The sequence below is a fragment of the Ictidomys tridecemlineatus genome, chromosome 12, assembly GCF_052094955.1.
Source record: "Ictidomys tridecemlineatus isolate mIctTri1 chromosome 12, mIctTri1.hap1, whole genome shotgun sequence".
NCBI classification, from domain to species: Eukaryota; Metazoa; Chordata; class Mammalia; order Rodentia; family Sciuridae; genus Ictidomys; species Ictidomys tridecemlineatus.
In genome coordinates, this window is record NC_135488.1 from 90,605,785 (window position 1) to 90,622,322 (window position 16,538).

Sequence of the window (16,538 nt, forward strand, 5' to 3'; positions counted from 1 at the left end):
TTATACTTTAGCTGCATGTTTATTATTTAAACTGCAAAAACATACTGTCCCACACAAATTCTTAGGGTCAAGAATCTAGGGATAGCTTAGAGTGGTTCCAGCTCAGGGCCTCTCATGAAGTTGTCAGAATGTTACCTGCAACTGCAGCCTTCTGAAGGCTTGACTTGACTAGAGGTTGCTTCCAAGCTCACAAGACTTAGGCCAAGGCTTCATGTCCTTGCCATATGTCCTGTCCTTCAGGCTACTCATGCAGGGTCTTCCTCCAGTGCAAGTGATCCAATAGAGAGAGCCCAAGACAGAAACCTTATCTGGAAGTGATGAACCATTACTTATGTCTCCTCTTTTGGTCATACCCACCAACTCTGATCCTCTGTGGAAAATGACTACACGAACTAATGAACGCTGGACAGCAGAAGCCACTGGGGATCATGTTTCTATTTGTTTTCTCTGTCAACTTTGTCTACCCAACTAAATATCAAGATAAAATTGTCTCTTATATTGTGTCACAGAACAATAGCAAATTAGGTCCTAACTGTACATACATAAAATTGTGCTAATCATTACCTTTTTTTTTTTTTTTTTAACTATGGAAAGACCCAAGATTAATAGATTAATTTAAGCAGTTAAGACTTCTTTGGGCTTTATCCAATAAGAGAGTCTTTATTTAAATCTTTGTATTATGACCATTATATAGTAGATTAAATGTGTTTTGCCATGGAATGGTTTTTAAAATTATTGCATCATTAAGGATATAGAAAATGAATCTGGCTTAACTTTTTTTCTTTTTCAGTTGGCCAAGTGAAATTTGATCCACCCTTAAGGAAGGAGACAGAACCACATCATGAACTTGTACGTAGCATAGTCTTGGAATATCAACAATGAAAATAAATGTTTTATTTGACTTTGTGGTATATTGGTACTGACTAAAAAAGTTAGTTATTAGTATTTTCAAAAGCATTTGGGGAAACAAAATGGTAAGTAATTCTAAAATTCTGAATAAATAAATCTGTGTTGCTGAGATTGAGTATTTTCAAAATTATTTTAGGAAAAATTACTAGTTTTTCCATTTCTTTTTTTTTAATTTTTTTTTAAGAGAGAGGAGAGAGAATTTTTTTTAATATTTATTTTTTAGTTTTCGGCAGACACAACATCTTTGTTTGTATGCGGTGCTGAGGATCGAACCCAGGCCGCACGCATGCCAGACGAGCACGCTACCGCTTGAACCACATCCCCAGCCCCTAGTTTTTTCATTTCTTGATTAAATGTTTTTAATGCAGACCCTTTATTATTTTTTCATTTTTATTGTTTTCCAGTTTTTGAGAGGCGTGTGTGTATGTGTGTACTAGGATAAGTGCCTTATCCTAGAACATTACAATAGAGTCAAATTCATGTAGAGCACTAAAACTCAGAAATATAAAGCATATGTAGTAGATTACGTTGAATTAAATGAATGAGACTTGCCAACTCTATGAATATTCTTCTCATGATTCTTTTGATTTTTTTATATGCTTCTATCTAGATATATTATACTATTTTTTGTTACAAACAAAATTGATCCTAGAGAAATTATTTTTCCAGAGCTCCAGACTAGTGTATATTTTACTTTTTTTTCCCTTTCCTATTTAATGAGAAGGAAGCAATTGTTAATAAATACTAAAGCACTGAAATGGGAACTTTCTTCTGAAATTTGATACTTATTTTAACCCACCTGACTAAAAGGTAAAAAGGGAGTCATTAGCCTTTATCTGATGAGTTCATTGTGCCAGCATGAAGAAAGAGAGTATTAAAGAAAACATCTTCAACTGATCTTAATAAAACTAAAGCCTGATGTTTATGTGGAGGAATGGAGAAGATTAAGAAAAGAGAGTAGTCATGGTGTTTATAAATGGTAATTGTATTTTATTAAGGCAGTTTGAGTTTATTTTCTGTTTCTTTTTAAGTTGGCCTTGCATGTATTTAAATTCTATACTAATTTAGTAACTGCATTATAAAGCAAAGTTGTGGCAATGTTGCTTTTTTAGAAGCTGCTTAATGTAATTTGACCTTGCATTTGCCTTAATTGTGTTAGCAGGAACTTACTGCACTTGTAAAAGTTTCCCTTTGTGAATTTGTGGCTTTTAGTTTAAGTGTAAATAACCTGGGTTTTTTGGTCTCTGCTGAACAGCCCGACAGTGATGGTTTTTTCGACAGTTCAGAAGAAATATACTACACTGCAAGATCTAATCTGGTATTTCTCATCTTCTGATTTTTTTTTTGTCAGCATTGTTTTAGTCTTGATATCTTTTTAAGATCAAACATTTTGTCTAGTTTTGTTATAAACTAAAGCTTGCCATTTCGCAAGTTGCCATATATTAAGAAATGTAACAATTTCCCTATAACAATTTACATAATATATATATATTCGAATGTAACGTTATTGTAATAACCAAAAATATTTTTCCTTTTTATGAAAAACATTAATAAATTTTCTTATTCAAATATGAAGTTTTTTAGAAATGACAATGTCCTATAAGTACATTCAGTTTTAATGATTATCTCGTTTTAATGAACTAAAAACATCCTTATATATATATATATATATACATTCATATATATATAAAACTATACATCATGTCATATATGATATATATTTGTTACATATATTTAATATATAATATATTCACATATTATGTATTATACATATAATATATTTAAAAAATTAATTTACCCTAAGTTAATAAAGAAATTATTCTCAGATAAAATTTTAACTTTGCAGCATTGTGCCATATCTAGTTTTCTCAAGAAATATTTGGATTATACAGCATCCCTGAAGTTATAAATATTAATTCTATTTTATCTTTAAATAAGGGAAAATGGAAAATTAGTCCTGGTAAATATTAAATTCAAGTAGTACATTTAACAGTTGTTATGAGTTTTTCTATTTCTGTGACTATTCAGAACCTCCAGTTGTCCCCATAGTTATTCCCAAATTCCACATTTCTGCATTTTAAGTGGAATTTTTTTTCTCATCTTTCTCTCCATCATTAATAACACACCTCTTTCAATTTTGGTTGGCTTAAGTGATTCTTTTTTTTTTAATGTGGTACTGAGGATTAGAACCCAGTGTCTTGTGCATGCAAGGCAAGCACTCTACCAACTGAGCTATATCCCCAGTCCTAAAGTGATTCTTTATATAAGTTCTTAAATCTATACCCTCCAACATTTATAGAACATAAAAGAGATTTTAGATGTAATTTCTCTTGGGGAGGAAGTTGCTATCTTATTGGGAAAAAATATATACATATAAACTCTTAGCCATGCAACAAAATAAATAATGGCTTGCCAGCATTTTACCAGGTGACAGATGTTGATGAGGGCAAACTGACATAATAGATACTATGGGTATCAGAGAAGGAAAAGTGCTTGGGGGCTAATGTGGCAGATCTGGCTTCTGAGAGATACTAACACTGATGTCAGTATTATGCAGGCGTCATAGTGATTCTTCAGGAAGGGAATGGACAGATACCCCCTGTGTTTCATGGGGATTAATGTGGAAACAGTCATTGGCACAGCCACATTTTTAAGAAATGTTCTGTAAATAGTTGAAATTAAGAAACTATACTGGGCTTGGGGATGTGGCTCAAGCGGTAACATGCTCGCCTGGCATGCGTGCGGCCCAGGTTCAATCCTCAGCACCACATACAAACAAAGATGTTGTGTCCACCGAAAGCTAAAATAAATAAATAAATAAAGATTAGAAAAAAAAAGAAACTATTATACTAGCACTAGATATATGGAATTAGCTCAGAGGTAGTTATAAATCATTAAAGAAAAATAGTGAAACCTTAAAATTGCATGCATTCCCATAGTTTGAAATGAAGAAAAAGCAGAAAACTGGTTACCACAGGGGTGATGTCAGTGTTTAGCAGTCAGCTAGAGCCTCCATTGGAGGCACAAAGCTCATAGAGTCAGTAGATGCACTGTCTCAAAAGAGGGAGGGATGTGTCACATGGCTTCACAGGTAGTGAAGTATGAGGACTGAGAATTTGGTGTCAGAAATAGAATATCTTAAGAAAACACTGTCAAGAAACTCCTGGATTGAAAATTTCTTTAGAATTAGACGTAAGTAGGCTAGCATGACACTTAGTTGATTTGTTATAGAAATCAAAGACCACAGAATCAAGTTTAAGTTGACTTTAGTATTTATTAATATTCTCCATGCAGAAAAGACAACAAAACCAGAAAGGTCCTACTTTAGAGTTGCAAAACATTCCCTTCTGGTCCACATGTGGAGCTGGCCTAGTAACTTGACTAAGTTAGGATAACTGTTTCCCTTTAACCCTTCCCTGCCCTGTAGTCTGGAGTTTCTTATGATTCAGGGGAGCAGTCGATGGGGTCTTTTTAGAGAAGAGGGCTCAGGAACAATTGACTCATGGATAGTTCTGGCAAAAGAAGGATGGAAGAAACATTTATCAAATTCTAGGATTTATAAAATCAACCTTAAAAGCTCACTTCTAATAATAGCAAAGGTTGACATTATTTGAAGGATTTTATGTGCCAAACAAACACCCTAAACCCTTGAAATATGTATTCATAATACAGTTTTGGTCAACAAGGAAGAGTAGACAGGACAGAGAGGAGAGAATATATCAAGAGATTATCGCCCAGTGATAACAGCCATCTTTTCTTTCCACCTTTTTTTAATTATTGATACATTATGGCTATACATATTGTTGGGATTTGTTTACATATCCATATATGCACATAATATAGGAACATAATTGGTCAGTATCACTCCCCAGCACTTCCCCCCTGATATAGCCATCTTGGTGGGTACAAGTGTACTACAATTATCTGAAATTGCCTAGAGACACATTTCTTAGAAATATCCCAGTCATTAAGTCACATATGACTGAATTATTAGCCTTATTTAACAAATGAAAAGGTTTAAAGTACAAAGAAACTGATATTTATTCTTTAGCTAAGAATAGCAGAGCTTAGCCAAACCTAAACCCCGTGCTATATTGCCTCTATCCAGTATTTTCATGATTTCTTGTATTTTTTTTTTAATTAGGATGTGGGTGTGTCTGTCTGCCCCCACCCCTGTTTTTCTCATGTAATCAACATAAATATCTCATTGGGGTTTTTTTTTCTTATGATGTTAAAATATGCATAGCATAAAATTTACCATTTTGACCTTTTTTTTTTAAAGAAGTATAGTCCAGTAGAATTAAGTTCATTCACATTGCAGTTATCACCAGAATGTTTTCATCTTCCCAAACTGAAACTCCATACCCATTAAGTAATAATTCCCATTCCTTCTTCCCCATCCCCTGGTAGCTGCCATTCCATTCTCTGTCTATGAATTTGACTACTCTAGGCACATTTGATAAGTGGAATTGTACAATATTTGTCCTCCTGTGACTGACTGACTTCACTTAACATAATGTCATAATATCTTTTATCGGCCATATTGTAGCAAGACTCTTTTTTAAGGTTAGATAATTTTCTATTGTATTTAAATACCACATTTTGTCCTCTGTTCCTCCACTGTGGACTTGAGATGTTTTTCCCTTTGACTACTGTGAATAATGCTAGATGTACAAATATCAGCCTGAGTTCCTGTATTTTTGGATATACAACTATAAGCAGAATTGCTAGACAATATGGTGATTTTATATTTAATTTTTTTGACAAACTGCCATATTGTTTATACTATTTTACCTCCCTGCCAGCAGTGCACATCCTCAATACTTCTTATTTTCTTACTTTTTTCTTTTGTTTTGGTTTTGATGGTAGCTATTCTAATGGGTGTGGCGTAACCATAGAAATTTTAACTCTTATAAATATGTGTTGCTGGCCACTAAAAACATGATGAACCCAAAATGTCTGGCTCTTATCTTAATAGGCAATTGGCACCAGAGATTGGTCCTAAATCTTTTGGGCTCTAGAAGAAACATTTACTCTTGAAAAACTTGCTGCTTGAAAGTTCCATATCGTTAGTCTTAAATGCCAAGTATTTTTATTTTGTAGTTTGCATGTTAAACATTATTCCTCAATTTCTCTTGCTACCAAAAGCAACCTGAAAAAAATTGGCAATCAAAATATGTGAAGCCAGAAGAAAAGAATTTAATATTTAGAATTGATAATTTGTAAGAAAAGTCTTTAAATTTTGCAAGATGACTGAGTTGAAAAACAACATACCTCACTGTAATGTGATAATTAAGTAGTAAGACTTTTGCCCAGAGCCCCCCCAAAATGGGTGGGGGTATTTAACCTACGAAGTGCTATCTTGAGATTGAGATTGTATTACATATCTGCAACAGTTGATGTTATTTTTTCTCTAATAAGCGTAGTTTTACTTTGTATTTTGAAGTATATCGAAAGTTATTTATATATAAAATACTTTGTTAATTTTTATAAAGGAACATAAAATAACCATTGTTCTGAAGAATAAACTTACTGATATTTTTCCAAATTTGCAGTATAAGTCAGGTATTCTGTTTGAGACCCAGAGGGGGACCTCTGCTTTTATTAGATTTCTGCATGACTAGTAAATATGCCAACCCCACTTGATTTTCTGACATTTTAAGAAATAAACCGTCTTCTTTGCATTATCCTAAATTCACTCCCTCTTTATTTCTGTAAATCATCTCTCACATTATAAAGGTGTCACTAATGACCTTATTCATGCCATAATTTTCTCTCTCTCTCTCTCTCTCTCTCTCTCTCTTTTTTTTTTTTGTTTGATGAGGAAAACAATTCTCCTCACCTTTTCTCATTTTTTTTCTTGGTTAAGATATATTGCTGAATTATTTTTTCTTTTGTGGTTTTATAGCCAACTGTATCAATTCTATTGACTCCTGCTGTTTTCTCATCAGGTATACACTTTGCAATCTCCCAAAGGGACTTTTTTTTAAAAGTGCAATAAGATTTTCTTGATCATATGTTTCCTTTTCCAGTGTTCCACATTATCTCCTTCGTTCTTTTTTCAGTTCTTTCTCATGCCATGTTTCTTAGAATTTCCATCTTAAGTTTAGGAATACTCCTGCACTCATTAAAGTGAACCACTGACATTAGGATTTTCTGACCCCAAATTTACTTTAATTGTGCTACAATAACCTTCTTGAACTTTTGTTTGAGCCTTTAAGTTGAATCTCTGCTAGGTTGTTGCATGTTTTCATTCTGTTTTGTTATTATTGGTATTACTGTGTAATTAAGCATTGCCATTCATAAATATGTTGATGCCTAGTTAATGCTACTGATTTTTTTTTTTTTATGTTTGCATGCTCCCAGTGTATTCTTACTTATCTTAAAAGGATGGACAAACACTACCATCATCTGGGGTTACTTTGAGTGCTTTTCTAAGCATATTTTTGGTAGTACTTTTCCAACATGTGATAGCTTTCAAATCCATTTTGAAAAGCCTTTTAGATAAGTCTTTCTTAGACTGTCCTAAAGATATGTAAATAACTACTAACTCTGCTCTGGTTTTACTTTCATTTCTTTCCTTTTGTTTGTTCTCACTTTCTGTGTCTGATTTACTGGCCAAATTCCTGTCATATAGTAGCTGTAAGGTAAATAATGGTTGCATTAAATGAGATTAGACACATACTAAGAGGATTTAGTGTGCTGCTTTACTTGATAGTATGGCTAGCACATTGTTTTTGCCCTGTGGTTGCTATAACATGACTTGATTTTAGGAGAAGAAATTGTTGGTAAAGAACTAGCCCCTTTCAACTTTTCCTGGTAGGACTTGAAAACTTGACATGTTTAATCATCAAACTTGGATTTGTGTACATCTCTCTTGGACCGAATGTTATTCTATATATGAGTCCATGCTCAGTTTTCTATTGAAATATTACTTTGGTTGTTTTATATACTTCTCTTTCCCTTCCCAAGTATACTGCTGATCTCAATTGATTTTATTTTTTTTAACCATTGTCATCAACCTGCCTGCTCATTGTCACAGCTGAGCTGGATATTGCAACACATCTGTGTTTATACAGAAGTCAGGTCTACTGTGTGCAGTGTGTGGTTTTGGAAGCTGTCATTTGATTAAAGGTTTGAGAGATTATATTGGCTAGAGATATTGGTGGTCTGGTAGAGAGCTTAAGTTATCCCTGAAGAAAATGAACTTAGAAGTGTATTAATAGAGACTAGTACTTCTCTTTACTAATACCAAAGTTTAAAGATTGCTGTATAATGTCATGATCATTTTAATTATGTGGCAAAATACTTGAGAGGCAGCCTTGTGATACCAGTTATTTTATCATATTAAGATATATCATTATAAATTAAAGAGAAAAATGTCCCTTCTTTTTAGAATTCCATGCAATATCAATATGACAGTTAACTAATCTTTGTTTATAATGTGTGTTACCTTTTCTGTCACTGGTAAGAACATTGATTAATATGCATGGGAGAACACAAATATTGAAGAAGACAAAACTTGAGCCTTGTCTAAAAGATTTTGATTTAGATTTTCATCATATATTTTTTTTGACAGGTCTTAGAGTACTTAAATTTTAAAGGGCTTTTCTCTTAAATACAAAGTATTACTTTGAATCCTCATATTCCTAGGCTTAGTATTTTGTGATCTAATTATATTTGTGTATCTTAAGAGTGAAGTTGGCTGTGTGCAGGAAAATAAACAATTGGCATTTCAACAAGCATCTATTCAGGACACAGTGTCTGCAGATACTGTGTTAGACCACAGGCTATAGGGAAGGCAAGAGGATTTGACCTTTTCTCTTGGAGTAGTTTGTAGCCTGACTGCTGTTTTATAGGCTTGTAAATAGATTACAAGGCAGTGTAAGTGCTAGGGAAGATCTCTTTTAAGCGCCATGGAGGAATAGAAAAGACTGCAGATAACTCTAGCCTTGGAATGTTGCTCTGAGGTTGTTGGCTTTGCATCAAGTCTTAATCCTGCAACTGATGTCTTTGTAAAATAAAAAGCACTTTTAAGTACATCCAGCATATTCTAATGAGAGTAAAATATATTTAAACTGTTAAAATAGTTCCCCTATTTTATAGTTAAAATGGTGCTTGAAATAGTGTCTTTTTTTAAAAGGAGAGAAAAGGTAACTTTACCTCATTCTTTCCATGGTTGGTGGAAAGCATGTTTCTTTTTCTCTAGAAGTTGTTTGAGGAAAGCAGGATCATTGTGCATTCCTTTGAATTTTAATTCTTAACACTCTATAGCCCATGGCATTCAGTGAAGTTCAGTGAAAATGTTTAAATAGTCAAGCAACTTCCTTAATATCCACTTAAAATTTTGCTGTTTTACTGTTTAAAATAGTCTTTAAAAGTCCTTCAGTGCAGTTTAAATCTTGTGCTACTTTGCATAAATGATTTACTTTAAAAATAACACCCAGTTTTATATCTTTTAAAAAATTAATTACCAGCCAAAGCATCAATAGAAATATGTGAATGTGTATATATACATAATTATTTCAGGTGCTGTATACAAAACCAAACCAAGATTTTGTTGCTTATTTTCTTGATTTTTGCTTCATTATAACTTGAGAATAAATACTTCATTTCAGCTTTTTTCTTTCTAAAGACCTAATTTTTAAATATTTATAACAGTAGCAATAGCCATAAATGAAACTTGCATATATCATTCAGAAAAAAATCCCAGAAAAATACGCAAATAATTAAAATCAGGACAACAAGCACATCTCTTATTGTTGGAAGTCCTACCATACCTTTTTTTTTAAGAACATATAGCAATACAGATTTATTTAGGGTCTGGGGCTTCTCTTTTTAAAATTATATATAACGGTGTGTCATGATATGTAATATAATACTCTGATGCTATGTATTTTATTTTGTACTACTAGGATCTACAATTAGAATATGGACACGGACACCAAGGTAGTTACTTTTTAGGTGGAAACAAGTAAGTAAAGTTCTTGAAAAATTAATTTAAATTTCAAATAATTCAATTGCCTTTAATATTATATTTTAATATTTAAGGCAATAAATTATGTTGGGCTTGTGGATATATTTTGTAATTTGCCCTTAACTTTTTTCCAGTGCTTTCCTGCTTGTCACTTTTAGTTAATAATTGTTATAATGGAGAGGATAAACTTAAATTTCTTATATCAAGCTACTGTGCTTATCCTACTTGTTAGAGAAAACCAAATATAATCCAACTGAAGATAAATATGTATTTCAGCAATTGATTTCTTTCCAGAATGAACCTGTTTATTCCACACAAAACTTGCTGTTATATCTCCAGATGTATTGGCCACTGAAAACACTGGAATTATTCACACTAAGAAATGTATCTTTTTAGCTGTTAAGAGTCTTTGAAAAAGTGGATAGTAGTTAAAATATATGCTTGAAGTCTTAAAAGTTATCAGGTCATGCAAGAAATACATTTAGCAGTTAGTGCCTACTCTGTACAAGGCACCATCTTAGAGATAAGGTGCACAGTGGTAAAGAGGCAGCTTACAAATTGAGTTTACACCAGTTAACAGATGGAAGTCTGTCCTCTGCCCTTCCCCTTCTCATTTCCTGAATTCATGGTTAATTATCATTATAAAAACTAATTTATAACGGAAGTCTTTCATTAATGCAGATATTTATTGTAGTAATCAAAACAGCTTAGGAATTCAAAGTATAATTTCAGTTATATCGATGAATTGAAATATATGTTTCCACATTTTAAGTTAAGCAGTTGAGAAATAATGACTAATAACAAATAGCTTAGTTTAAAATAATCATGGTTTTTTTTAATAAACATTTAAATTTTTACTTAAATATACTATCTTTTCCCAAAGACTTTGAATGACAACCTAGAGAAATGTATTGATTTTGATTCAACTAATCTTCAGTTAAATAGGAGGGGTTTATGTAGAAGTATTATTAGCCTTGATAATGTTATTAAGCTTCTGTTATTTTTAGCCTTTATGTTTCTTAAGATGTAAAATAACTATAAAATTTCCTTGGTAGAAAATTAAGTTTTCCCAAATAGTAACTATTTCCTGTTTAGTCAACAAAGAATAGTTTGTCTCATTATGAGTCAATAAACAAAATATTTTATGTATTTTAAATTATCTTTTCTAAATATGAGACCATTGATTTTTGAGGACTTACTAGCAAATTTTGGTGTATCTTAAGAAACTGAATAATTTGGAAGCAGTATTTTATTTAACTTTTTTTGGTTATTTAAAAGATATTTTTAAATTATGTACTTGAAAAATACAAAATAATATGCCCCATCACTAAATGCTTTTCTGAATTCCTTAATTCCCATTGCCTAATTTTTTATTGTTAGTCATATTCATAGTATATAGTTACTTTGGCTAGGTAAAATGTTAATAATTTGCCCAACCTTCATTTTTTGATTAATTGGATCCCTGCTTAAGGAACTGTATTCTATATAACGAATCATTGGCAAGGTAGGTTGGCCAAAAGTCTGACCTTTGGCTGTGTTTCATGTATAGGTATATACATACATGTGACATGAGCATGGATGTAGCACTTCTCTTACTGTATTTATATGTCTGCTTTATTCTTGTGATTAGGCAGTGTTTTAAAATTCACAAGATTTCCTGCATTCTCCATAGGTGATCAGGCAGACAGATTTCCATTGATGGGTTTTTATCTATTTTAAATCATGTGGAAACTAACTGATTAGAATTGTTACAGAGAGAGGTTTCCTTTTAACAGAAGGAATTAACACTGGGTTACTGCCACTTTTTTTGAATTCTGATTCACTGGGGTCAACTTGTCTATTTAATTAAAATCAACAAATTATTATTCCTTTAAAAAACACTTATTTCTGATTTTGTTTTTAATGTAGAGCAAAAGTACAAAAGATATGTCTCTTTTAATAAGTAAGAGTGAAAAGAATAAATTGAATTATATAATTCCTGGTCCAATTAAGTATAGTAGTAGTAAATGCTGAGCCCTAAGTCAGAATTAGCTTTTCCTGTAAACCACTGGACTTTGAGAAATTTACTTTCACTATCTCTTGCAAAATGGGAATTATAATAGTACCTGCCTCATAAAGAGCTGAGGGTGAAGTGGCACAGTCATTGGAAAGTACTTGGCACATTTAGGGTTTAATAAGCACTTACTAGCTGTCATTATTTACAATACTTATTGATTATGTAAGGAAGTGAATAATAAGTGTATAAAACTCTTCAATTTTAGAGAAATCAGGAGTTTCTTGTTTTAAAATGTAATCAGAAATTTACATACACATTGGAAGCAATTAGGTGATTTTCAAAGAATTTAGTAACCTATAGCATAAATTCCTTAGCTAGTTAAATCTGTTAAACAGTTTGATGGTATTACACCTCTCCTGTGTGAACTAAATCTGTACATTGTTCCGTTTTTAACTTTTCATCAAAATTTACATCAGAAATTAGAATGACTTAGTAATTCAATTTTATTATTATTATTTTTTCACTTCATAAAAGTTCCAGTGAATAAGTAACCAGTGAGTAAGTAACATTACTTATTGTGTAGCACTCAATCTCTTGGTTAATAAATCAGTATCACATTTTCTCCAGTATATGAATTCTATAACTTTATTAACAAAATATCTTAACATATAGTAAGATATTTAAAAATAAGTGAATAAAAACTAAACATGAGTCATGGGCCATGGCTAAGCTGCCTTTCCAAGTCCTTTTACTCAGCCTTTCTTTTTAAGTTTCTCTTTAAAGATTAGGGTGTCGTAGAAATTTAATTATATATGGTAACTGAAAGTGAAAGGACAGTAAGTTCTGTTTGTGATTATTTTTAAATCTTAATATTCTCTGCTGGAGAAAGAAATACCTCAAAAAAATCTGTTAAAGAAAAATACTTTTCACATTTTCTAAAATGCTAGACAAGCCCACTCTACAGCTCAGAGACAGTGTTTAATTTGGTAAAATAGTTTAAAGCAGCCTTCTCAAATCTTTGGACTCAGAATTCCATTATTCTCAAAAAATTATTGAGAACTTCAAATTGCTTTTGTTTATATGGATTATGAATGTCAGTATTTATGGTACTGCAAATTAAACTAAAGAATTTTCAAGATACTTATTAATTTATTTTAAAATAATATATCATCCTAAATAACATATTTTTTATATTTTTAAAAATTTCTCATCCTAAAAAACCATTTCAAATGCTACCTCTTTCCAGTGCCATCTTTATAGCTCCACTGATAGCTCTCACATGAAACCTACAGTGAATTATTGCAATAAGGGATTTTATATATGTCAGTATAATATAGAAAACTTTTTGTTGAAGCCCATTATTAACATTTTTAATGAAAAATAGCTACTTTTTCTGAAAAAAAAGTAATATTAGGAAAAATGGCATTGTTTTATATTTTTTGCAAATCTCCACATTGACTTAATAGAAGACAGCTTAATTCTCGTGATACATCTTTGACTTCATGGGAAGCTAAGAGTAGGAAAGGTAGTGTGTATTATAAAAGTAGTTTTAACTTTGTAGAACCCCTTCAGGAGACTAAGAGACCTTCATGATCCCTGGACTTAGTTCAAAAAATGTTGCTTAGTCAAAAATAATACAACACTAATGAAGTACTTACTGTGTCCTAAATGACTCTTTTAAGTTTAAGCTTTTACCTATATTAATTCATTTTAGCTTCAAATACTTGGATGTAAGTACTATTGTAATTCCCATTTAAAGTATTAGGAAACAGAAGCATGAGGTAATCAAAGTGATGCATCCAAGGCCACATGGCCCTCAAAGGTGGTGCAGGGTTAGATTCAGGAGATCTTGGTTTAAAACCTGTCCTCATTTTGCTCTACTGCTTCTAGCCAGAAGCTCTTGCCATCCTAGAGCTGGCCCTGGGAGAGCTTTATAGATATGGTATTGACTGTGGTTCATCAATTTTTTTGTCTACAAAATAGAACTTACAATTAGTTTTTCTATGTTATTTTCCATTCTAGATTCATAACTGTTGTTTTTTTAAAACTTATATTGTTATTAAGCTGATCTAATAAAATATTATATGGCTAAAGGCTGTTCTGTTTATTCATTGTTTGAAGTAGATAACCATGCTTTTCAGTTTCTCTAGTTTTATGTTTTGATAATTCTACAGATAGTTTTTCCATATATTAGGAGGAAAACATGATTAGAAACTACTCTTATAGCTTTTAGAGAGAGTAAATTTCCTGCTTAACCTCTCTTACCCCAGTATTTTTCAGAAACTGTAGCTTTGAGGAGGTTATTGAGTTTTTTTGCTCAAAGATTCTAAAGTAGGTGGTATTACTGCATGAACTTGCAGTGAAAAGAAGTAAGGAAAACTTCAGGAATGTCTCAAATTTTCTTACATTCCTGAAAATTAAAATTTTATATACTGCTCCTAATGGTAAACCCTCACACCTGGTCTGATACAGGCTTAGTCTCCCAAAAGTGTAAATGTGTTTGCCAGTGCACCACTGGAGAACAGAGCCTTCAGGTAAGTGAGTGTCTTCCGTGAAAGCAAAGTGCTACTACATTCATGTATTCACATCACATGCATGCATGCTTCTGCAGAGAGATCCAACATGTTGAGCTTCATTTTGTAGGATTGCCTGAGAGCATGACTTTTTTCAGAGTGTGTCACCTTCCTTACTTTAAGAAAAGGAAAATATAATTTCAGGTGTCAGGTATAATATTCCAGGTAAAATTTGATCCTGGAAACAAACCCCTGACAATGACCCTGCAATTATTGTTTTGTCAGTACTGTTGTGACATTTCATGGTGAGTTGTCTTCTGTTTGAATTGGCATTTTTCAATAAACATTAGGATTTAATTTGTTCATTTAACATTTACAAAGACATTAGCACAGAAAATAGAGCTGTCTCATTAACTATGATTTGTTTTATGGTACAGAGGTTGTCATTGTAGCAAATTATCAGTAAATGGTAAAAAAGTGAATCTTAAAAAAAATTATAGGTAAGGTTAAAATGATAAAAATATATACTTAATATTCCTTTGCTTATTTGTTAACATTAGTTTTTTTGTTGTTGTTTTTCCTTTTAAGGAGTCTTCTGAAGTCCGTTGAAGAAGAATTGCATCAGCGGTAATTTAATTTTTAGTTAAGCTTTAAATACTTCATGTCACAGATGAGTAAAGTCATTTTGCTCCCTTGTCTGTCATGTGGAAAAGTCTGTTCTAACTTACTCTAGCCTGTAAAGAAATAGAAATAAAATTCTATCTTGCAGAAGCCCTTCCTGTCTTTTCAAGAATTTCTTTTTAAGCTCTTCGTTAAAGTAACTGTGGCATTATCTTTTTTTTTTTAGAGGACATGTGGCACACTTAGAAGATGATGAGGGGGATGATGATGAATCCAAACAGTAAGTTTTGTTTCTCTTCTTTGGTAAAAAGAAAAAGGGTCATTTGACCTGATTTCTTAAATCTAACAATAATTTTAACATAATTAGTAATATAGTATCATGGGCCATACACAGGCTTTCCTTTGTTTCAACAATCACAGTTATTATTGTCAGCTTGGGCTGCCCCAAACAAATACCTTAGGCTGGGTGGCTTAAACAACAAAAGTTTATTTCTCACAGCTTCAAAAGCTGGAAAGTTCAAGGTCTAGGTACTGGCCAGTTTGGTTCCTGTTGGTGGCCGCCTCCTGGCAATATCTTCACTTGGCCTTTCCTCAGAGTGTGCACATCTGAGGGAGGAGGGCAATATCTCTTCCTTTAATTTCCTCCTAGAAGACCTTTCTCCAGTACAGTCACATTGGGGATTAAGACTTCAACATGTGAATTTTGGGGAGACACAATTCCAGTTGATAACACACTGGTTAATAACAACTTAGGAAAAAAACAGTTTTTTTATTGAAGTTAGTAATTGCTAGCTGCTATAATTACTACAACTACAAAGAAGCTTATTTTATGTTTGATTCAGTTTCATTGAATATGTTTCAAAGAAACACTTTAGATATATGTGTGAATTTTTAAAGGGGAATATTTTTACTACTATGTGTGTATTACCTCTTAGTCCTTAAATTTAATAATTTTTGTTTGTTTGTTTGATAAAGAAAGATGCAGTTTTCAGGTAGAGAGGAGCACCTGACAAGCTTTTGGGCGTGGGTTTTTCCTCTTCACCTTATTATCTGACTCTGAGTCAGGTCACTTAACCTCTGGGCCTCAGGGTCCTCATCTGAGGTGTTTTCTGGATATCTTTAATTTTTTCTGTTTCTGAAACTTATCCTGAGTTTTAATGAATCTTAACTTCATTCAAATTCTGCCTATCATTTCATAGAGCCACATATATCACCTTTGATGAAGTTCATCAAAGATATTTTATATCTAACAAAATAACACAAATCCAAGATTATGATGTAATTTATATTATACCATTTTTTTCCTCTACCAGGTGCTGCTTATGTTCTTTTATTATTTTCCTTTAATTGAAATAAACTGGAATTTTATTCACCTTTTCCAGTTTGGGTTATAATATTTGAAACCAAGAGGCATATCTACCCAATTACTTCTGAGTGATACTTCATTCAAGATAATTTAAACATTTCACAGAATATTTCAGTAAAAACTCACAATCTTAGAAAATAGTACTTGTTTTTGCAG

The 16,538-nt window shown here is 32.2% G+C and overlaps 1 protein-coding gene across 13 annotated transcripts in view; it reads left to right on the plus strand.

The window, feature by feature from the left end:
- Map4k3 (mitogen-activated protein kinase kinase kinase kinase 3) overlaps positions 1 to 16,538 on the plus strand; it is a 178,123-nt gene that overhangs the window by 124,430 nt on the left and 37,155 nt on the right. For 10 of the 13 annotated variants that reach the window (XR_013429042.1, XM_078029316.1, XM_078029313.1 and 7 more), the window contains 5 exons: positions 791 to 849; positions 2,165 to 2,227; positions 9,825 to 9,883; positions 14,984 to 15,022; positions 15,243 to 15,296. Coding sequence is in view for 12 of the 13 variants with exons in the window: in XM_078029316.1 (XP_077885442.1) it covers positions 791 to 849; positions 2,165 to 2,227; positions 9,825 to 9,883; positions 14,984 to 15,022; positions 15,243 to 15,296 (274 nt within the window). In the remaining variant the exon portion in view is untranslated. Of the gene's footprint in view, positions 1 to 790; positions 850 to 2,164; positions 2,228 to 9,824; positions 9,884 to 11,357; positions 11,391 to 14,983; positions 15,023 to 15,242; positions 15,297 to 16,538 lie in introns of all 13 variants that reach the window. The other 3 variants (XM_078029311.1, XM_005324538.4, XM_040271109.2) reach the window with 2 other exon arrangements.